The following is a 24,016-nucleotide window of genomic DNA, read 5'->3' as shown; positions in this document are numbered from 1 at the left end:
GTCAAGGAAAACAGGACATTCAGGTAATGTTATAATGCATTGGGTGCAAGTAATTATGGCTAATTTTATAATTAATGAGTTAAAATCAGCTGTAGATCATAATTTATTAATCATATACCACACTAAGAACCACATTCTGTGTGCTGCAATGTGGCTGATTTACAATGCCTATAAGGGGAGAAGAAACAAATGGAGCAGCAAATGTTCCATATCCCGCTCAAATGTTTATCTCATAAGGCTCCTCTATATCAGATAACTGATGAGGATTCTCTTCTTTATTTCAAAAGCAAAACCATAACATTTTCTATACTTGTATAGTCTTCACTGAAATTATGTTATAATTCCAGTTTATATTTGAATAATTAATGATGTGAAGATGTTCTCATCTGTGAGCCTCAACATTTCCTTTGTTTAAAAAGTGTTTTTTTTGTAAATCTGCATGAATAAATAGTGAACAAATAAATCTAGCCATTTAGAGTGAATCATTTTTCACAGAATTGTATAACCTCAATCATTTTTGTCTACCCCAGGTGGAAGAGTTCAGTAATGAGAATTAGTTATTGACTTCATTTTAAACAGTGATTTTATTAGTTTGTTATTTTTGCATCCAATTTAAACATTTTTATAACCCAAAATCTGTGTAGCTATCTGCATTATTATGCTATTGTATTACTATTATAACTGTATAAATGACATGACAATGAGCAACTATTTCCGGGACAATATATATTTAAAAAAAACATTATATATGTATATATAATACATGGTTATCATGAGATCTAGTGACTGCCACTAACTTTCACGTTTACATGTACATGTAGTGTTAGGAGTCTAGCCTAAGGACTCTTATTGGTGTAGCACAGCATTCAGTCACCCTGGCCGGGAATTTAACAGCAGTGGTGGTGGTGTTATCCAATGCACCTAACAAACTGATCTAAGACCAGTTCTATTCAACTGTTTAACGGAATTCAGTGTGCAAATGGCACCAGTTCAGCAAATATTAATTATTATTTAAGACTTTATTCATACTGAACAAATGTAATGAATATATTCTGTATATTAAAATGTAATGTATTATATATGTTGTAAAGACAGAATAGATTAAACATATTCAGCTCAACGTATACAGTAACGTTTAAATGTTGAGGGAGGATTTGTAGAGATGGATTTGGCAACCTCCTCTTCAACCTACACTACACACTCCACAGATACAGGGAGCTGGTAGGAGAGGCTGAAGTCCGGCCGCGCGTCCGGCTCGAGAGGCTTCTGTGGAGCCTCCTGTCGGTAAACAGGTATTAGCGGGGCTTTCACTGAGGTCTAGACCGGAGACGAGGCTGAAGTTGGCGTCTTATTAATGAGTGCGCCTTGGAGCGGCTGCAGGTCCGCTCAGCACCGCGGGGTTGTGTAAGTCAGGCTCTCGGTGAAAGTGCTTGAAGCTTCCTGACTGAGAGACTGAAGTGACTCCGGATGAGATGGTTCACAGTCTTCAACAAACAGGTAGGAAAACGCTGATTTTACTGCTGTTAGTGAACAATGACAGTGTTTAATAAACATATAGATTACAGTTCTCAGATAAGACGCGGCTTTAAAATAGCGTTAAACACTCAGTTCAGGAAACCAGGAAATACAGCAGCTACAGCTCTTCAAAACATCTCCACCAACTTTCTACACTATAATAAGAGCAGCTAAGCCCCACCCTTCCAGCCTGGGAGGTCCAGAAACCTTAAATAATTCACAGCTGTGTGTTTATTTTCATATATATATCAATCCTACACACAGCTTATACCCAGTGTGGGGGTTAAAAATAGGAATTAGGTTGCCAGTACTATCCCTGTGACCTTTTTAGGTTTTGTGTATCTTCTTAAGCATTGGTCCTGTAACGTTAGAACCCAGGACCCAAAACATCTGGTTTAGCTGATCAGCTCATTTACAGCCCATTATTCAGTTAGAGTGAGTGTGTTGAGGCAAGAAAATCACTAAAATATGTAGGACAGTGGGGCTACAGGGCCAGGGTGAGAAACACTGTTATAAAGATTATACATAGCTTATGGTTAGCCTTTTATGTTAACCTTAGGAAGCAGGTTGCCAGTACTACATATTATTCATAACTATGGTTTTATGCATTTATTTAAAGCAATGGATCCCAATCTTGGTCCTAAAGGATCCTCTGCTCTGCACATTTTGATCTTTACCTTAAAGAGCCACTAAACCCTAAGCCCTGAGCCATGTGCTCATTTGAAATAATTAAACATACCAGTACTATTACATTTTTATAACCTTTTAAAACACTTTATTGCAGTAATTTCTGCCTCTGCAGCGCTCTCTCAGGTTCAACTGTTCTATAGGCGTAAATGATGTGTCCGTGTGCTTTGGTATGCAGACACATCACAATAAAAACATCAGACAATCAGTAATACTGCCCCTCTGCTGACGTCCAATCATCTTTGTCTCATCCCTGTCAGAGGCATACTGCTTCTGCTGCAGTTCAGCCAGTCAGCCCTCCCTTCTGCCCCGCCCCTAAACCCATACATCACAGAGTGCCCCTCCCAAACTACCCCTTCCATTTTTTAGCCTTTTTCAAATTTGAGCTGAGGGTGGAGTCAGCTAAAGTCAGGGGGTTTAGTGCCCCTTTAATCTTAAAACATCTGGTCCAGCTTGTCAGCTCATCAACAGTCCACTATTAAGGCAAAATGAGATTGTGAAAGCATGAAAAGCACTCCATTAAGAGGTCTGGAAAACACTGTTTTCAAGCTTACGCACAACTTCTAGTCAGTCTGGGTGTTAAAATGGGAACTGGGTTTACTAGCTATCTGTCTTCTAAAGCAATGGATCCCAACCTTGGTCCTGGATCACCTCTTGCCCTGCACATTTTGGTGTTTACCCTAATCCCAAAACATCTGTCCATTAATTAGATGCTAAAGCCTTCCTTTGAACCACTAAAATGTGCAGGGCAGGGGGTCCTCCAGGAATATGGCTGGGGACCACTGTTCTAAAGGCAAAGCAATCCTACACTGCCTCCACTGCACACTAAGGTGTGCAGTTTGTTCACAGACACTCATTATCATCCTTCTTCTTCTTGCCTGGTTTGCACCAGTGCTGACTCTCCAGTTTTTGTATTCCTTAGGGGACTCTTGACCTTGACTAAGGTAGATGCCGCCTTGTAAGAAACATGGTACTAACTTTCACCGCCTTGGCTTCAGGACAAGGGGATCTTTAAAAAATGACATTAGCACTAAATCAGGGGTGTCCATTTGTGGCCCATTTCCTTTTTTGGAGTGGCCCGTGAGGTATTTTAGAAATAAAATGAAAGTTGGCCCGCTATTAGGCAGGTTTTTATAATATGAAAATTCAAAGTTGAAACGCTAGGGGTCGCTATGACATAAACCCAATCTAAAATGCTTCTCATCTCCTGTCCATCCTTTATTATGCCTACAATATTTCCTAAAAATGGACAGCAAATGCAGAAGATTTCAGTCACAAACTGAGTTCAGAGGGAAGTGTGTATGTTTAATTTGTCAGGAATCAGTTGCCATAATGAAGGAGTATAATATTAAGAGACATTATGAAACGAAACATCAGTTAACATCTTAGTTAACACAACACTGTCAAAGATAGATAAAGATAGTAACTCAAGTAAAATTATGTGTAAATGATATTAATCAAGAAAATGTATTATTATAAGAGTCTGTGGCCCGTGACTGCACATATATTTCTTTTTCTGACCCCTGACCAAGAAAAGTTTGGACACCCCTGCACTAGATTAAACTGTATTTTTAATAGTTTTTGGCGACATTGTTTTTTTTTGGCACATTCCCCGGTCAGCTTGACTTAAGCCCAGTGCCTTTTTTCTTCATTTTTTGCAGTCAAGTTCTCAGACTACTGTTTGGGTTTTGTTTCAGCGATACTTGGGTTACATTAGTTAGGACCTCAAATTGAAATTGGAACCATCAAGTCAGTGATGTTAGTGGAGCGAATGTTGAATAATTGATGAAGCCAAAGGGTGTTCGCAAGCTGCCCATTCATGTCCAATGTCTTGCTTCCCCACAGGTGGATGCTGTCTTTCCAAGCTTGTGTTCATCAGATGAGCCAAGGCCATCATGAAGAAAAAACCCAAAAAGGCACTGGAGCAGGACGATCCACTGTGCTGCTGTGAGTATGTGGACCGACATGGAGGACGGAGCCATATGGCAGCATGCTGCTGCGACTGTGAGGATCTGGACGATGCCTGTGACAGGTGAGGGAGGGGCTTTATGTGACAAATGCCCTAGACTACATTTTGTATTTCGAGGAACACATTTATTACCAGTTTGTGAGAATGAGGATTTTTTTAGTGAGGATGGAGGACAGCTAAGCTAACTGTCCAGAAGTATCCAAACATCCCTCTTAATTTGTGGCTGCAGCTGTTCGAAGATGTAATCATTGTGGACACAGGTGTTTAACTGTGCACACACAGGTTGTTTAATATCTATAGAAAACGGTGCCACCAGAAAGTGATTTTGTGGAGCATCCACACTTGAGCGTTAGGCTTCTATTGTGCTCAGTGCCATCCCAGTGCCAACCCAGTTCCAAGTGTTGGCTAGAGGAGTAAAAAAAGCCCCCAGCCATGGGCTGTAAAGCAGTGCAGCTCTGTCCAATAACCTTGTGATGAGCTGGCATTGCATTTTTGGTTCAAAATGAATCATTTTTCATCAGTACCCGATCTCACTAATTCTCATGTGGCCTTGCCTTTCATGAAAGCATCCCTAGATGTGCAGATGTTGTTACTGCAGCAGGTGGACAAATGCTCTATGAATTCACATGACAGTGAATAACAAGGTGTCTACAAACCTTTCAGTTATTGATGTCAAAATATCACATACAGAATAATTTTAATCACCATATAATCAGCTCATATTTTACCCATATTCTCTTATGTTTCACAGGTGGATGAAAAGAGAGCCCCAAAAGCCAGATTCTCTGTCTCGAGTGTCAGCTGTAGTGTCAGATCGTGTGCGAGTTCCCTGGATTTCAGGGGCTAAGCAAGTTGAGCTGTCTTTGATCCCGCCTCTCATCCTGCTTCCTGTCCTCCTGCACATCGCTGCTCTGCATTACCTGCTGGGTATTGTGGTCCTGACTGCCCTGCCCGTCATAGTGCTTTGGTATTACTACTTCACCCACCGAAAGAAAGGACGCACTCTGTTCTTCCTCAGCCTTGCACTTTTTTCACTTTTCTACATGTACTACCTCTTCCTCACCGAGGTCGTTCCACAAGGTGACATCAGTTATCTGCAGGTGGGTGTTGTGACGATAGGCGTTGCCCTGACAATCACTGCCCTTATACATACCAAGAGAGGGCCGGGCTATGTCAGGCCCCACCCCTCTGATACTCACAGCACAGTGACCTATCACACCCCTCCACCGGACATAGACTCCACATACCACAATGGCTCACGGCACCAGGTGGTGTTAACCAATCACAGGAGTCCTCCAGAGCAGGAGGCTGAATCTGGAGCAGATCCAGGTGGCTCGCTGCAAAAGGACACAGTGAAGAAGAACTGGTGTCCAGTATGTCGGGTGGTGAAACCCCTGAGAGCAGGACACTGCAGGATCTGTGGAGTTTGTGTTCTGCGGCTGGACCACCATTGCGTCTGGTGGGTTCTGTGTAGAGATGCATCAATCCAGTTTTCTCTCTTGTGATACTAATTTTGACATCCTAAATTAAGGTATTATTCGATATCACATTCACTAAAACAGTATTAAAGACAGTGCTTCACAATAGCATTGAGGTGTCCTCACTAATTGATCTGTATTTTTTTCTCGTATTGATGTTAATGTCACAGACTTTAAAAGGAGGGCCTGACTGATATATTGTTTGTTTAAAAAAAAATTGTTTATTTAGATTTTCTGTGATTTATCAGTATTTATAGACATCCCACCTAAAAGGCATCACTGATGTGTGGGGGAATGTAAATACTGTGGGAGAGCACACAAGTACTAGAACAAGTTTTTTTTGTGTGTGTGCAAACTTGTTTGTTTTGCTGATCAAGATTACCTTTTAAAAAAGGTAAACTGAATACATTTAAAATTAGTTTAAGCTTGATTTTATATGTATTAAATATTTTGTTATTCTGCTGTTTAAGAAATTGAGAACTGACTGTATTAGTCAGTAAAACACTGTTTTAAAAAATTGTAGTTTGTCATTATTGCTTATAAAGTTATATTGGCTAAAATTGACATATCAGACATTTTAGCTTCTTAATATCAGTACTGAAATGGACAGGTATTAATTAAAGCCATTCATATAAGTGACTTGCCTTCAGAATCACTTACATCTAAGGATCATCGTTCCTAGTTTAAGTGGAATTAAATTGGAGTTTAGCAAGTTGTGTAAATTTCTAGTTGCTGATTAAAGATGCAACAACATAAAATTATATTAATCATATTTCAATATTAGATTAATATAAAACATGTTTATAAGTATAGGTTCAGCATGCTTCACGCTACCAGAAGAGGCAGAGCAAGTAGACAAAGTATTGTTAAACTGAATGCCTTAACTTCTTTACACTTGTCTTACTTAGGTGTAGATCAATTCTACCATCAAAACAACTGATCTAAGCTATGCCATGCATTCTTTACTTGTGCGCCACATAACCTAATGTAAAAATTATATGAATAAGGGTTTTCACCAAACATTTTCAATAATCTGATCCACCAGCCATAAACCATGAAACTTCTTATACAAACGTAGGATTCTAATACAGACAGTGGATCATTTATTACACTACCTGTGTAAAAAATACCTTATATTACTAATAATCCTCACTAATAAACAGTGTAGTAACGTCCTTATTTCTGACTTGTTGGTAACTGCTCTGGCAGGATTAACAGCTGTGTGGGGCAGGCCAATCACCGCAGCTTCCTACTGACGCTCCTTCTCTTCCTGTCGACCTCGGTGTACGGAATCAACCTGGTACTGCGCAGTGTGTGTCCCACACAGAGCATACTGACCGCCTTGTTCTACTGCCCTGACGTCTACAGCCAATACAGGTGTGCCACAGAGGTTTAAACTTTCACCTCAAATGCTGATGTGATTTTCCTGCTGAATAGTTAGAGGAAACACTGCAGGTTTAAGCTAGATATTCTGTAGTTCCTTAGGGATTTGATTCTGTCCTCCAGCTGGCCCAGATTTGAAATGTAGGCAAGAATATGTGCACACAGCACAAGCATCCCAAAGCCTCATTAGTACCCAGATACTGTACTGTTTATCCAGTACGAGCATGTTAGGGTTAGCCATGTTCTCATATTCCCATAGCAGCATCATTTGTGATAGTTTGAGATTTCTCAATATCCAATTATTTCCTGAAGACCATTTTTGTTCCATTAAAATAACATTTTTAGTCATTTGAAGCAGATCACAAATACATAAGGGATAGTTTTTACAGTGTTATAATTTATCCTTCTAAATGAAAAGTATCAATACAATTTAAAGAAAAAAATATTGGGGAAACCTGCGCAATAATTGAAATCAACCGTATTAAAAGCATTTATTCTGCTTTTGTTGGAATACCTGTCCATAGAAGGGTTTCTGTTAGATTTTGGAACATTGCTATGAGGATTTGATTGCATTCAGCAATAAGAGCAATAGTAATGTCAGGATGATATGAATGACTTCTGCTACTTTAGGTTGTACTCTTGCTGACACAGATTGTCTAGCCTATAGAGAATTCCTGCCAGTAGAATGGGACTCAGGAGCAAATGAACATGAACCTGGGCTACAGAGGCATAAAGCCACTAAGCACTGATCTGTGGACCAGTGGAACTGTGTTCTTTAGAATTATTGTGCTTCATCCAATATGTTTTGGATGAGCTGAGGATAAGGTCGGATGGTGATCATCCAACATTATGTCATCACTATTGCTTTTATGGCTGAATGCAATCAAATTCTCAGAGCAGTGCTCCAAAATATAGTAAAAGGTGTCCTGATATTTTTGCCCATGTAGAGTAAATAATAGTATATCTCAGGAGAATCTCTCGCTATCTTTAAGAAACTCCTGAAGACAGAGCTCTTCAAAGAGCACTTACTCTCCTAACACCTCTAACAAACTAACTAATTCTAACCTCATCTCCTTCTTCCTCTTCTCTACTCCTCTATCCCATTATTTCCCTCTGACCTCCTTAAGGCCCTATCTATAGATGCTTTATTTTTAACTTCTATTATTTTTGTACTTAACCTCTTCTATTATTTGCACTTCAATATTGTAAGTCGCTTTGGACAAAAGCGTCTGCCAAATGTAATGTAATGTAATAGTATTATCTATTTGCTACAGTGCCCTTAATTTCCAGTAGTATTGCCTTGTTCCACTTGTATCTATAAGCTTTCAGAAAACAAAGATAAAATGGAATATGGAAAGAAGGCTCCTTTAATATCTGTATGCTTACTTAACTTTGAGCATAAAGAGTGTTAATGATGTGTGCACCAGACTGATTTAGTACAGTCCTATGCAAAAGGCTGGACACATTTTGCAATTCTACAATACATATTATTCAAACAGGGATGTCCATCCTGTTGCATATGCCTGTGTACGGGTGTGTGTGGATGCTAGGGTAAAACTAATTACAGCCTGTATACCCCCCCCCCCCCCCTTTTCTCGACACCACTGGTGCCTCATTTAGCATTCCCAATTCACAATGAATTAATGAATTAAATGAATGTAAATGTAATATAAATGTGTTTACCTTCAGTTTGCTATGAGTATCCTATCTTTCTGTGTTTCTCCAGTTCGGCCTTGTGCTTCACCTGTGCCTGGTACAGCAGCATTGTCACAGGAGGGCTGCTCCACCTGCTGGTTCTCCAGCTCATCAACGTCAGCTACAACGTGACAGAGCGCGAGGCTCGGATTGCTCTGAGGGAGAAAACGGGACGCAGTCTCTACTGGGGCTTTGTCATCGACACAGGGGTCTACTCGCGGGGCTTCCGCGGAAACTGGACAGAGTTTCTGACCATGAGTGCGGCGCTGGAGACGCCCACCATCAAACCAGCGGACCTTGTGTAGAGTCCTCAGACCTGGCCAAGGGATAGGGCCTTAAGAAAGAGGACGTATTGAGGACAGTGGGAAGCCGTGGTATTCAAGGGTCGCTTACTTTCTGATTAATTGCCGTCCCAAGGTCAGCTTTATTGTCCTGATGATTGTAGTCATGGTGTAAACAGACATCAAAGGGATTGATAAGCCAGATTAGTTGGCAGAAAGGTGGTAGCTATTTTTTTATCCACTAGATGGCAGCATTATGCTAGAATTCTTCTGGCTACACTGAAATCACAATGCATGATCAGTACAAGTAGATGGAAAGGACATGGGAGGTAATCTGCTTGTCATAGATAGCTAATTGCCCACCTGGCCCATCATCTGTGCGAGTCATAAGCCATATATAATGACATGGAACCATAACGTGGTGGATGAATCGTCAACCGCGACACCTTATCTTCAGTATTGTCAGAGCTGTTCTGTATTAATGCTGCTCTCTCTCTCTGCTATCCAGAATTTTAAGTGTTTTTGTCTGTGTTGTGTACACATCGTTTTATGAACCAACATGATTTAGGGCCTTGCCGGGACATCAAAACCAGACAGCACAACAATGTGTCCACGTCCGGAAACACCAGACAGCTTTAAAACTCAGATGGCAGCAAGCTGAATGTTCTGTTTGTAGGGGCCAACAGCAGGTGTTGTCAAAGGACATTATGTATGTGTGTTTTTATGTTTATGTCCTTCAAATGGGGACGAGTCTTTGATATTAATCAAAGTTAAGCTAGTCAAGTTGCATCGCTTAGAAACTCTGGTGACAATAATTACCATCACATCTGTGAGTTTAAAAAAAGGGAGTTATACATCCAAAGCCTCGAGGAAAGCACGACTTTACACACAAACACAGAATTTGTCGGTCTTAACCACGCTGTGTTTTGTTAGGAGTTTAATTTTAATTGGTGTGTCTTTAATACATCAGTGACAAGCTGCTCGATTTGATTGTGAGTCATGAAAGGAGAAATAAAAGAGATTAACTAAGCTAACTGCACAGATGCAATGTCTTTTTCATCTAAGCTTCACTGGAACATCAGTCGCACACGAGACCTCTGTGCTTTGAATTCCACTGAATGCCAAACTTCAGGCAGAGAGATCCGGCAGAGGAGGTGTGGGTATGGATGCATTTGCATGTTAATGGGATGGTGCTGGGCTCCACAAACCGTCCACAGGCGAGGAACGAAAGTCCGGAAGAATCTCTGCCACTTTGCGTCTGAGCCGTTCTCTGCGCTCCTCTCTCACTCGCTCCTCCCGCAGGGCGGCCGGCAGACGAATCCAGCCAGATAAACACCTCCGCACTAAACGCCTGTGGGGGACACAGCACACGGTCTGCTCTCATACTGTCCTTCAAAAGTTTGGAGAAACCCAGCTTTTATAGATGATTTTAACAACTTACTCACTCATATAATGAACATCATTGTAGTTGCAGATTTATAGGCATGCTGTTTTAAGGGGGCATTAAATGAGAATGTTTCTTTAGCAGTAGCTTAACAGAAAAGGAATAATCGTTCCATTTAAGAATATTAATAAAAAATAATATTTCAATGAATACGTATTAGCAATAACAATTGTAACAGCATGAAAAAGTCCATAAAAATACATTTTAATTTATGGCACATTGCTGACTCTTATACAGAGCCACAAGGTTACTTGTACTACCGAGGTGTGCCAATAAAGTGACTTTTAATGAAAAAGACTCTTGCCCAAGGACTGTTTTTGGTGTAGTGCCACATAGTCTATCAATTCCCAGACCAGGAATTGAACCCCAGTCTTCCACATGGTGTAGAAGCTCACTGCCAGGTAGTTGCATTATCTGCACTACACCACACAAAAATGCCAAAAAATGCCTTAAATCAAAAATCTATCATTTTTAAACCAGTTGTTAGCAGCCTCCAGACATCTTGCTTCAGTCCAACTCACTACATATATGGGTTATATATAAAAAATGTAGATCATTTTTTCAATAACATGATCCTTTGGGTTTAGAAAATAGGTAATACATATGCTGTCTTTTATAGTCAGATCCTGGCCATATTAAGATCAGTGTACCCTTAATATAGTCTCCACAAAAACTACTTAAATACTGTAAATAAGTACTGTAAATAAAAAAAAAACCCTTTATACTAAGAACTTCAGTGCTTCAGAAAATCTTCACATCCCCAAATTGATGGACAAGAAAACTTGCATTTTCTCTGCTCCATGGGTTTTGACCCCCAAGTAAAAGAGTAATTGGCTTTTTGAACAGTATATGAGGTAATCCTCACAGCAGAGACAGAGACAATAACTGTAGTGAAGCCTGCAGTGATGACCTGTCATTGTGCTCCTCAGCCTGCTGCTCTTTGGTCCAGGACAGCAATCTCTGGTGTGTTGCATGATCCAGCAGAGCTGTGAAACCCTTCCTGAGAGCCTGAGCTCTGAAGAAGCGATCAGCCTGCGCCTCCAGGATACACTGCAGGTGCATAAACTGAAACACAGTGGGATCAATCAGCAGGCAGGAAAAGAACAGGTATGCTAAACAGACTGGATGCATGTTTCCTGGTGTATTCACTGAGAGCATTTACTCTTTATGTACTCTTAAAAATAAAGGTGATAGAAAGCGTCTGTTGAGTGATTTCTACAGAAGAACTACTTTTGGTGCTTAGTTATTATTATTGTTTCTTATGTAATATATTTATATAATTATATATATTTTTATATTCCAAATATGCTTTGCAATCAAACTTACAATTAAACACTTTTCACAATCCTTTACACATAGAACTGAACCAACACATACTAGTGAGAAGCAGCAGCCAATTGAAAGAACAGTGTACAACCAACCAGAAACAACCCTACTGAGATTTGCAAATCCTGGAAGTACAGGCATTATACATGTTCACACATACATACATACATTATCATTCTCTCTCTCTCTCTTTCTCACACTCTCATACACATACGGTAAACACATCAGTGATTTTAGAGTAACTAAGGGTTGGTTTCCCTTTCAATGGAAAACATCCATTCAAAATGCTGCATAGTGGCAGACTATGCTTAATCACTTCCCTGGGAATCTACTTATTATAGTGTAAGCAATAAACCTGGGGCCTCATGTACTAAAGGTGCGTACGCACAAAAACATTGCGTACGCCATATTTCACGCTCACGGTCTGATGTACTAAATTTGACTTGAACGTGTGAAAGTGCGTTCCCCCACGGAAGTTTTGTTTTGGGCGTACGCCTTTTTTTTGTGCGTATGTATTGTGTTTTTGTCATTTGGCGACACTTAGAGGCGATGCATTGAAATTACAACTATTAAGATATCCTTTATGCACACATTGAAGTAAGCATTATTGGGTAAAATAAAGTAAATTAATCAGACAGTTTCATTGTCTTACAGAAATAATCGTTTAACGTGTTTCCACTTAGCCTAGATCAGGTTTGCGCTGGAGTTGTTGGAGATGCAGCGTTGGCATTACTGGAAAATACTGCTAATGGCCGAATTCATTGAGCGCGCATTTTCCGTGACCATTATGTTTTTTTGGCCCATGATGATGACTGGCTTATAAGCAGTTTTAGATTTCCAAGAGCATAAGAAAACAAGCTGAGTGCGTGACGTGTGTCTTTTTGGTAGGCAACTCATTTAAAGCATTTAAATGAAAGCATTTATCTTAGAATAATAAAACTTAAAACATGGGTAATTATACGCTATGCGTATATAATAATAATAATATTATTATTATTATTAATAATAATAATAATAATATTATTAATAATAATAATAATAATAATAATAATAATATAACATTATACTCTGCGTAATTGAGGGAGGAGTCGTGGCAAGTGTGCTGCTTTCGTGCATTTGCGCTTGATTTCAAGTTGATTGTGATGTACTAAGAGAAAGTACGTGGAATTCTGCCTACGCACGGTTTGATAAATCCGGATTTTTTTGTGCGTACGGAACTTTTCAGATCTGAGCGTACGGAACATTTTAGTAGGAAGTCCACGTCCAAGTCTTAGTACATGAGGCCCCTGATCTCCATATTTTTTTAACTTGAGCAAAGAAACCAGATCCATTGCAGAAAGCCTACATAGAGATGGGGGCAACATAGAGATGGAAGATCCACCCAGACAGGGACTTGAACCCAAGACCTCAGTGCTGACAAACAATAAGCTAACCAAAGAGCCACCATGCAGGCATGCACTGTAAAGAACCTTTCAGCTGAAACTCTATAAGACTTGCCCCTCCCCAATTTGACTTACTAGAGTTATTGCTTCATTACTCCACATGGTGATGCTAAACAACTGAATAGGCTAAACCTAAAGAAACCTGGTGAAGAATATTGGTAAATATTTCTGACAATGACAACAATAAATCCATAATTTCTGGTATTTACTTATTTAGGAGTATTTTATCCTCTTCAGTAACACAGACTGAAGTACCATAGATAATTGTCTAGCAATATATATAGAGAGTTACAGTATCATGATATCATAGTTATCATGGGAAACATATCGAGATAATATCAAACCCTGACATGCCCAGTGATTCCCACCCCTAGTTGGGTTAAATGAAGAGTACAATTTTATTAAATTTATTATACCATTTAAATATAATGATAATACTGAACTACATGTGTATATGTGTGCTTACCCTTTTCCAGTTACAGAAAGCTCTCCTGAGCAGAATGTTTGTGTACAGCTGGGTTGCACAGGCCACTTTTTCTGCCAGGGCATCACCTGCAGTCTGCAGCCAGGACAGAAGGCATTGTCTTTGGAGAACATGGCTGTGATGATCCTTTGCTTTCTAGAAAAGACATAATCAGATATGACACCAGGCTGCTCAGTTCTGACTAACCACTGAATAGTTTTCCATGAGTGAATGGGTATTGAACAACACAAGAGGGTTTAAAATAATAAAAAAAATGTCCAGATTCACTCTTGTATTTTCAGCCTTTAAAACCCTAGATTTATTATTCAGTTATTATGCAAAAAATATTGTGATTTATAAATTATTTTCATTGTGAGTACATATAACAACATAACAGCGATTCAGCATATCTTATGCTGAATATGCTTATGAGTCCCACTGGGTTCTATTTTGGGGCCTATTAAACTAATATTAATTATGTCTGTAATGGTTTTTATGAAAGAGAAGAAGTTTGGACCACATTGTGTAAGGAGTTACATAAAAGGATCTCACATAAAAGAAATGAGCAAGAAAAGCAGACTATGAATTTTATTAGCTGTACTACAGAGGCAAATCCTGTGAAAACATGTAACATGATAACTGTGTAGTGTAACCCAAAGGAGATGATAAAGCAGCATATTTAAAGCTTCAGTATTGCACCACATAGCTCATCCCTGCTGCTATTCACAGTGAAGCCAGTGATTACACTTAACTTTTTTGATTACGAGTTTAAACTAACCCTCTACAGTAAAACTATTTATGCTTACACAGTCACTTTTAGGATAGGAGGGCTGTCATCACTAGGTTCTTTGATTCTTACTTTTTAATAAAGTGTTTTTATGTTTTTTTATTTTGAAGTACATTTTAATGAAGTACATGTTTAACTATGATTTTTTTTGTTCCCTTTTCACAAATGACAAATGTCTGTCAATTAGCTTCCTGGTCCTATAAGACCATTGTGATCCAGCACCTGAAATGGAATAACATAGTTTTTTTTTATTATTTATAATTGTATCCAATTTTTCCCCCATTTGAAAAGACAATAACAGATCCCACTTATTAGGAGTCCCCCAACACTAAAAATGCCCCCAACACTGGGAGGGTGAAGGCTAGCACATGCCTCCTTTGATACATGTGAAATCAGACACCACCACCTCTTTTCAAAAAGCCACTAATGTAGAATGACTAGGTAGCCAGCACACTCAGGAGAAAGCTCAGTGTATGGGCTCCTGTTCCTGTGCTGACTGTTCCTGTGCTGACATCACTCGCCTTGGGAGTGATGTGGGGTGGGTTCCATCTAACCACCCAGAGAGAACATGGCCAATTGTGCTCACTCAGACTCCAGCTGCTGATGGCCGCAGTGCCTTATAAATAAATATAATAATATTCAATAAAGCATTACAATAAAGTAAAATAAAATGTTCAGGTTGACTGCAAATGTAAAAATCCAAGTTTCGAGTATTGTTGTTATGGTCCACAGTTCTCTGCTGCACTACTGTGTAAATCCTGGAGATGCTGGAGAGAAGCTGGAGAGATTATATCTCTCGGCTTGCCCAGAAGAGCTGGAAAAGCTCTGGTGCTGGGGAGAGGAAGGTCTGGGCCTCTGTGCTTAGGTTGCTGCCCCTGTAAACCGGACCCCCAGATAAGCGGTAGATGATGGATGGATAGATGGATGGATGGATATTTGGATTGATAGCTGTGTAAATATAATCTCTAGTCACATGTGTACGTTTCTTAATGTTCCTGAAAATTCTTCTGAATCAAGAATACCAAAGGAATATTGGCTAATGATAATATATCTAAACCAAATCACCGTAAGCTTAATATACATGTAAATATACATGTAAAATGTAAATATGTAAATATACATTTCCTTTGACAGTATGAAACATATATTTCTAAATACAAAAAAGGACAGTAAAGCATTTACCTCTTTGTAATTCTGCTATTCCTTCTTCCAACATTTAAACAATGTTTTGGCAATGAAAATGTCAGTGTTTCAGGTGTTATTTTGTCCCATTCCTTCTTCCAAATTAAGGTGTGCAACAGTACGGGTCATTGTTGTGACATTTCCTTTCAAATTTCCTTCAGAGTCTCTACTGGGACAAGTTAGAACCCGTGCTCTCATCTTTCACAGTCATGCCTTTGTCATTTGTGCAGCATGTGGTTTTCCATTGTCTTTTGAAATATGCATCAACCTCGCTGGAAAAATGTTTTCGTAGAGTCAGCAAATGTTGCTCTATGAGATTAAAGTATATACATTTTCTTCATTAATGCTGCCATCACCTACATGTACTGATACACATGCATACCATGGCAGACTCTAGTGTTTAATAGGAAACTTGAAAACTGAAACGTAATCCTCATTTCCTCATGATTTCATGATTTGATTTGTCCATTGAAGAACTGTCACCTGTTGTTCACCCACTCCTGTGTTGCTCTGGCCTTGGAATTACCGTCTTACTACTAGGTAAAGCTTCTCCCAAAAAAGTTGGTTGTCTTGGAGTAGATCTGCCCGTATTTAGGACCACCCATTCGTCTTTTAGTTTTAACAAGATGCCCAGACCCCACTGAGGAAAAGCATCACCACAGCGTGATACTGCAAACCACATACATCACCTTTTTAAGGGTGGCTGGTGAGGAATGAGTCAAGCTTGAACCAAAAACAACAGTTTAACTTTTGGCCAAAAAGCTCCTTTTTTGTCTCATCTGACAGCCAAACTTTCAGGTGAAGTTAAGATTGCTTTGATGTATTTGTTTTTCATAGCAGCTCTCCCATTAAGGCCAGTTGTTTGCATAGATCTTCATGCTGTTTTTCAGTGCATCTTAACTTCAGTCTCAGCTACTAAATTTTGCAGTGATTTTTGGCTTCATAAGACATCTTCTTATTGAGGCTGTGTGCTGAGTTGGATGTTATAGTGTAGTTCTTTTTCTTAATCTTCTGCACGTGTATAATATTGTCTTTTATTTGGAGCAGGCAAGAGCTTAATTTTATAATACCAAGGAGACAACAATTTATTTTTGGCCTGATGCCATTAGCTATGTTAAAGCTTTGCAAATATTGGTGTATATGTTTGTTTATTATTTTTATATACTCTCTATTTCCTCGTACTTTTATATGTAATTAACCATCCATATCTATTTTGTTTGATCATGTTCCATTGGAATGCAGAGATTATGAATTGTAAAAAATTTAAATGGATAAAAATATTATCTTTTATTTCGTTGAATGGTCTTTGACCATTTTTTAAAAACTCAATGTTTATCGGAGATCAAGTAATATTCACCCTTTTACAGTTATTTTACAATCAGGCCTTATAAATGTCACATATATTTAAGCACCATTTTCATTAACAGTCATATACACTTCATTTTGATTAAGTAATAAAAAGGAATATATATACAAAATTACAGTTGGTCTCAAAGCATCATTAACATTGCTGGACTCCTCTGTTTTCTCAGACTCTGTTATTTCTTTCATATTATGTATCACCCATAAACACTTTATCCAAGATTCATATGTTGGGACAGTAGCTTTGAGCCAGTTTACAGTTGTACCCCTAATTGCTGCTGCAAATAAAACTTGAAGGAGATAGATTTGGTTCCTATTGTCAAAACCCTGAGGGACAGCTCCCAACAGCGATACCATTGGGTCTTTAGGAACAGGAACACCAAAAACTGACTGAAGGCCATTATAGAAAGTATGAAGGTATGAGAGACTTTGATCATTTTGATTTTTTTTTAAAGATTTCCTTTAGATTGAACTTGAATAAATTATTATTGTTTCATTAATAATATTTTTATTATTTATATAGGATTCCACTTTCTCCACAATTTGGACGGCAAATTACTTCCCACACTCTTTAGAACTCCTTAGGGTGGGGGCCAGCACATGCCACTTTTCAAACTGGTGCTGATGTTGGCCTCACTGGGTAGCCAGCTCACTCCCATTGAGGAAAGAGCAGTGACCCAACTCTAATGCATCAGCCAACAACCATTACAGACCAGCATTGCATTAGGTGATGTGGGAAGAGAGCTCCATCTACTCATCCAGAGAGAGCATGTCCAATTGTGCTCTCTCATTCAGACTGAAAGCAGCATGATCCAGGATTTTAACTGTGATGACCGTTATGGAAACCAAAATAATTAAACATAAATTTATATTTTAAGGTGATTAACGATACAGAGCAAGATATCCTTTGTAGATCAGATGAATCTGATAACTTGAAGTGAAGTGATGTTCAACTCTGTGGGTGATAAAAGTAAGGATCTATTTACATACAGATGACTGTCAGTATATAGAAAAATATTCAAAAAAGTGAATTTTAAAAAAGACAGTGCATGAGATCCCTGTGGGTAAACTTATTGCTTCCTGTCAGATGTGACGGGGATGACAGGAAACACATCAGAATCGTTCTCAATGGGTGCTGAATGCATCTCCCCACTCTTTGTGCTGATGTTTACATGAACGTCGTCCTGTGGCGGAGTGAAGTGTCAGCGTTCTCGGAGGAGCGTGCAGCGACTCAACAATTCTGTGTGACTGAACATGGAAGAGATACGGCGGCAGGACTCATACACATCAGAGCAGAAATGCAGAGCCTGGCAGGCTGGTGTATAATGAATCTTTCCGGTTCAACGGACAACTCTGCTTTCTAACTCCCAAAAGGACTTGGGGGCCATCTGGTTGGCAGACGGTCCTCTGCTGAAGGCTAGATGTGTTTGGAACTAATTGGATATAGAGTATGGTTCCCTCACAGGTATAAATCAATAAAAAAACATTGCTTATCACGGGACTGAAAGTCAGTGCTGTATGGAGCCCAAATAGGGTTCAAATAAAGTCAATGTCATCTGATTTTGTCCATTCCTCTCTTCTTTTTCTTTTTCCATCATCCCACCAGCCACCTTCTTCCTCACGACTGCCTGTCTGTTATAATCCATCATGGTAACAGGTGTTTTGACAGGTGCAAAAGCAACAGTGTACCACAAACATCAGTAAAACCATCGACTGAAGCCAGTGCTGTGTGAAAGGGAAGATCTGTTTTTTAAGTCAGCAGAGTTTGAGTTTGTAAAGCGTCTGCTGGTACTGTATGAGTGTTTACTAATAAGCAATGTTTCATACCTTCATAAATGTTGGCTACTGCACTAAGATTTCTGAACTTTATTGCCTATACTGAATTTTATTTTATTTCATGGTAGTGCCCACACCTGTGTAAATTGTGGGGTTTTATGGTCATTGTGCTCATGGCAAGACAGAGGTAGAGGGAGAGGTAGAGCGAGGCCTGATAGTGGGTGTCAGATGCAACACTGAAAGAATTCTATAGTAAAATTGGAAATGGACAGTTGAACCTAAACTGCATGTATAGATACTTATTTTTAATGCATAGAAAAAACAAGTGGCCACTTGTATCTTGTATCAACTTAAAGTCAGATTTTTATGAACCATTACACGACCAAGGTCAGGTGATTTCAAAATGTTGACATTTGTGCATGTGTATATGTATAAGTCCTTACCTGAGAATTGGTACGACTCTTCTCCAGCAGGCGTTTCCATGGAGCCAGGCCTCTATGGAGTAGCAGTGATCTTTTGTAGTGTTCTTGAGCTTGTTTCAACAATTTCTGCTCCCGTTCTATTCTCTTCTGCTTCTCCAGCTCTCTCTAAACTCACACAAACACATCATATTCAAGTGAATATAGTGCAACACGCAACTAATCATTTACCCATATTTAAAACAGAAGTCACAAATGTACTGAAACTTGTACGCCCAGTACTCCGACCTGCAGAGACCCACCCATTGTTCTGATTGGTTAAACAAACCCCGTAATCTGATTGGTCCGGATAAAGCTTTCCTATTGGTCCATCAATCAGGCGTCAAAACAGGGTCAAAATTCGCAACTGCAGCTAGAGCTTCGCACACGAAGCAGAGAAGATGAATGAGAGGATTTTTTGCTCCACAGTGAAAAACGCCCACTGTCACATTTACAACCTCACAAATTCCATGTGATTTTTGGTCTGACCCAGCTTAAGCCATTTGAGCAGTACTGATTCACACATTGAAGAGATTGGATTTACAAATTAAAAAATATATATTTATATATAATTAAAATATTTTTTTCACATTCGTACATTTGAATTATTATTAATATTACTTTCTGTTTCAAGCTTGCACATTCCAGTTAATTTGTGGATTTGGATTTTCGTGCATGCAGTTGTTTAAACGCAGTTACAAGTTACAGTACATTTGTGACTTCTGTTTTACAAACTCAAAATCTTTATGACCCTTTTTTGACTCCATACATGGGTGATGTATTCCACTGCAGTACATAAAATAGTGTCATATTGCATCTTGCAGATTTCTTTAGGGAACACTTCTCTTAATATGCTTTCCCTAAGTTTTCTTCCCAGTTTAGTTATTTCCAATTCCTGTCCATAGCTGGGACAATCCCCATCACACAATGCTAGCAGTGTTGGGAGAATGAAGGCTAGCATGAACTTCCTCTGAATCACAAGAAAACAGCCAAGTGCATCTTTAGGTTCAAACAACATTATTGGACAGCTGAAGACAAATAGGACTTTTTTATATTTTTGTATTATTTGTTAATTTGTTTGTTTACAATCCAGTCCTGCTTACCAGAATCAGCCTTAAGTACTATGCAAACTGCATGTTTACAATGCTGAAAAAACAGCATGGCCAGATCACTGTGGTTGAGCAGGTTATGTTGGTTGACCAAGCATGACCAGCTCGACTACACTGCTTGGCTATTATTTTAATAAAATAAAATGATTTTGCTCAAATTTCGATCTTTTATGTTGTATTTGATGTTGTATTGAGATGTATTTGTGATTCTCATGTAGGTTTCATTTAGAGATCAACTTGGTCAATAGCATTGGACAAAAATGAGATATACAATACTTTTGAGGTTAAAAGAGTCATTTTAGAAACATATAAGATCTATTGGCAGCCCACCAAACCTGGGTATCTCACCACTGAGCCACCATAGCTCCAACAGCTAAGCTACTAAAGCCATTGAAATTTATACCAAACCTCAATAGGAGACACATGTGAGATTACTGAGCTCTTTATCTCAGGAGAGACATTTAAGCAGAAAGAGGCTATGGTCCTGGAGGCTTAAATCTCCTTTGTCTTTTCATCTGACCTCACTGATGTCTACAGAGACATTAAGAAGATCTCCATTTTGATTTTACTTTCCTTTAAACAGACAAAAATAAAAGGCAAAATACACAGTCAACCAGTTCCTTTACCTGTATTACCTGTACTACCTTAACTATGATAGTTCATGATAGATCATAGATCAACTTAGACCTTCTAAAACCAGCCATGCAAAAACCTGGTATTGAGCCAGATTTTTTCAGGAGGGAAATCATTTTGCCTAATCAACTAAATATCTAAATGATAACATATTTGCTTCACTAAGGCTGTAACAGGCTATATTAAACTCTACTATGTACATATATATATATATGTATAGATAATAGTGTCATCCAATGTTGGAAACACTTCATCAAAACATATTAAAACTTTTTGAAATCAAAGGGCTTTTATAGCAATTTGTATAGTTCTTGTAATGGTTAGCTAAATTAGCTGTACTACTCCAGTGCAAAACTTGAGAAGCAAACATGTCTTGGCTTAAGGGGAAATCGTATATATATATATATATATTTTTTTTTTTTGCCAAGCTTTCGTCTTAAAGTGTGTTTTTAAAAGACCAGCACAGATAATGCTGATCAAGCACAACAGAGTCCAGTTCAATAGAGTTCACTGTTTGTTTATTTGTGAGCGCTCCAAAGGGTAGTTGTCCAAAATAATCCATACAGGAAGGCCCTAATCTGCAACATAAGCAAAACTCAGGAAATTATTTCAGCATATAAGAGTAAGAGGATAGACCCTGATCGAAATGGAATTCACTGCTGTGAAGAGGATGTGCTGCTTGAAACAGCAGGGGATTGATATTAGATGATCTATGCTGTTCTGTTTGTGCTGGACTGGAGAAAGCTAATTAAGCAGTCAGTGCCAGGGCCAGCGCCAGGATACTAAAGATTTCTTAGTAAATTCTTCTCTGTCAGGGGCCTGGGAAGATAGTGTAGGTCCATTAAAGCACGCAGGAGCTGATATTGCAGTGTTTTTATGTGTCTACAGCGTGTAGTAAATTGAACAAACGAACTGTGGAGGCAATTGTGAAGCAGAGCGTTTTGTTTTTACTATGAAACGAGTGTTCAATTTCTAATACAAATGCTTTTATTATATTAACTTTTATCTTATTTGTATATCTTAATTATATATTCACATTTGTTTGGTAAGCTGTCATGTACTTCCACATTCTTATCTTCATCTTCAAACATTTTAGCTTGAACTGCAGTGGTGCAGTGAGAAAGCTGTATATACATTTGTACAACACCCACATTTACACACCTCCTTCTGCTGCCTCCTCTCCTCCTTTCTCCTTTCTGCTGCCATGCGTTTCTCCTCCTCTTCCTGTCTGAGTCTCTCCTCCTCTGCAGCTTTCATCTGAGCCTGTGGGGGACGTGGGAGGTGTTTATTATTCGTAAGTGTAATCCTGGTCTGGGAGAATCCCTCTCCTGTGTACCTTAATGTTTCCACAGCTATAACTCCAACTATACAGCTAATTAACAATACTTTCTAAACAAAGATGGGTGTGGTTGGTTAACACTAATGGCGGGGGATATAGGCTTAAAATAATATCACAATATTTTTAGGGTATTTTTGTGATTATTATATTCTTGATGATATGGAAAAACCTTGAAAAATATTTTATTCATTGCTAACAAGATACTTCCATAACTATAGGGTTCTGTTTTACGGTTCCAAAATTGATGCAAAATTGGAATACTGACATACCATAAACCTCAAACCTTGTGTACTCCTTTAAAAGTAAAACCACAAAACTCAAAGCAGGCTGTACAGCTGTTAATGCCAAACCCCAAAAAAGTTGTACGGTATTTAACAGTCTTGACTTGTTATATTTACACTCTTGAAATGTACATATACCCAGCCCTTAGTAAAAGCCTTGGTTTAAGCTGATAAAGTGGTAAAATGATGACAATGACTTCAGGGGTATATAGTGTTGTTGATACTAGAGAGCAGCACATCACCTGCAGACCCTCTTAGCCACAGGAACAATGGTTGCTATGTAAACAAGACCTTGTAACTGCAGATTTTCCTATAGGCCTTCCAGTATTGGCGGAAAAGGAGTTGAAACTCGACGCGCAACCAAGCAAAAGCCAGGGGAAGCAAACAGGGATCATCACTAGACTAAACGCTAACACTAGCAAAGTAACTTTTACTATCTCTTCTTTCTAATGTCTGCTTCCTCAAAAACAAACTGGACTACCTTAGCTAACTTCACAACTAGAGCTAAACTCACATACAGAGTAAGGGGGCACCACAATATTCATAGAAGGTTTAAGTACCATGTTCAAACACTTGAATGTATTTTAAAAAGCTTACACAGTAAAATCTATAGAGTTAATTTTGTGCAAAAAGTATTACACAAAAAAATCTGTAGTTTGCAGTTATTTAAAAATAATGTGTGTATGGATCTTTACAGCCTTTGCGTTCATTTTTGTGTTTTTGTGGATTTTGGGAATTTTGTTGTTGAAGTCTTTAGCTTCTGGAATCCTTCCTTTGCATCTGCTTCATTTTTGGCTCCTATTTGTATATAGGATTTTATATTTGTGTAAAATGTTTGACTGACATTCCCATTTATCTGATTAGTGCCACTAGTGTTTGGAATAAAATAAATAAATAAAGGAAATGCACTTGAAAATTTTACATACATTACAAATATCCCTAAAAAAAACTTATGGCAACATATAACACACCTAAAATTTTTAGCTTAGAATTGTGTATTATTTCTAAGCTGAAATGTAAATGTCAGAGTATATATGTGCAATATGTGCAGGATGAAGGTACTTCAAAGAATAAACCACCTGAATACAAACTCAATACTGTCTGCACTCATCTGTACACTCACCAGCTTATCCTCCTCTCGCCTCTTCTTCATCTCCTCCACTTCTCTCCGTCGTTCCGCACGGAGCTGTGCCCGCTCCTCCATAGCTGATAAGAGAAGACGAGAGAGAGAGACTGAGACAAGATCAAATTTATGGAGTCCATAAGAAGCATCGACTCTCTATCTCTCTGACGAACCTGCAATACTGTTCATATTAATTAAACTTCACTTCACAATTATTTAATTATATTGTATAATAAATTGTCGCTGTCAGACAAAAGATGTGTATCTTCATTTTTGCTGGGTT

General features: G+C 38.7%; 2 protein-coding genes across 3 annotated transcripts in view; one reads left to right on the top strand and one right to left on the bottom strand.

Moving 5' to 3' along the window:
• Positions 1-1,180: 1,180 nt before the first annotated feature.
• On the top strand, positions 1,181-10,037 carry zdhhc23b (zinc finger DHHC-type palmitoyltransferase 23b). 2 transcript variants are annotated; one of them, XM_007249028.4, is made up of 5 exons: positions 1,183-1,497; positions 4,048-4,234; positions 4,923-5,630; positions 6,859-7,026; positions 8,759-10,037. In XM_007249028.4, exons 2-5 carry the CDS (start codon positions 4,098-4,100, stop codon positions 9,030-9,032), a joined length of 1,287 nt encoding a protein of 428 aa, XP_007249090.3. In that variant the 5' UTR covers positions 1,183-1,497; positions 4,048-4,097; the 3' UTR covers positions 9,033-10,037. The 2 variants fall into 2 exon arrangements, with proteins under 2 accessions (XP_007249091.3, XP_007249090.3); XM_007249029.4 differs by lacking the exon at positions 6,859-7,026 and having other exon boundaries at positions 1,181-1,497.
• ccdc191 (coiled-coil domain containing 191) overlaps positions 9,929-24,016 on the bottom strand; it is a 30,646-nt gene continuing 16,558 nt past the window's right edge. Inside the window, exons 12-17 of the mRNA XM_007249027.4 lie at positions 23,734-23,816; positions 22,152-22,253; positions 19,234-19,377; positions 13,687-13,839; positions 11,363-11,517; positions 9,929-10,359 (exon numbers count right to left, since the gene is read on the bottom strand). Coding sequence (XP_007249089.3) covers positions 10,188-10,359; positions 11,363-11,517; positions 13,687-13,839; positions 19,234-19,377; positions 22,152-22,253; positions 23,734-23,816 — 809 coding nt within the window. The 3' untranslated portion in view covers positions 9,929-10,187. The remainder of the gene's footprint in view (positions 10,360-11,362; positions 11,518-13,686; positions 13,840-19,233; positions 19,378-22,151; positions 22,254-23,733; positions 23,817-24,016) is intronic.

Source organism: Astyanax mexicanus, chromosome 1, assembly GCF_023375975.1.
Source record: "Astyanax mexicanus isolate ESR-SI-001 chromosome 1, AstMex3_surface, whole genome shotgun sequence".
NCBI lineage: Eukaryota > Metazoa > Chordata > Actinopteri > Characiformes > Acestrorhamphidae > Astyanax > Astyanax mexicanus.
Note: the sequence above shows the minus strand (reverse complement) of the source record. Positions and strands in the feature narration are given on the sequence as shown.

Excerpts from the sequence above, each read along its gene's own strand:
- zdhhc23b (XM_007249028.4), top strand. The coding sequence starts at position 4,098 with ATGAAGAAAAAACCCAAAAAGGCACTGGAGCAGGACGATCCACTGTGC. Across the intron at positions 4,235-4,922 it reads CTGGACGATGCCTGTGACAG|GTGGATGAAAAGAGAGCCCC; the intron begins GTGAGGGAGGGG and ends TATGTTTCACAG. Across the intron at positions 5,631-6,858 it reads CTGGACCACCATTGCGTCTG|GATTAACAGCTGTGTGGGGC; the intron begins GTGGGTTCTGTG and ends CTGCTCTGGCAG.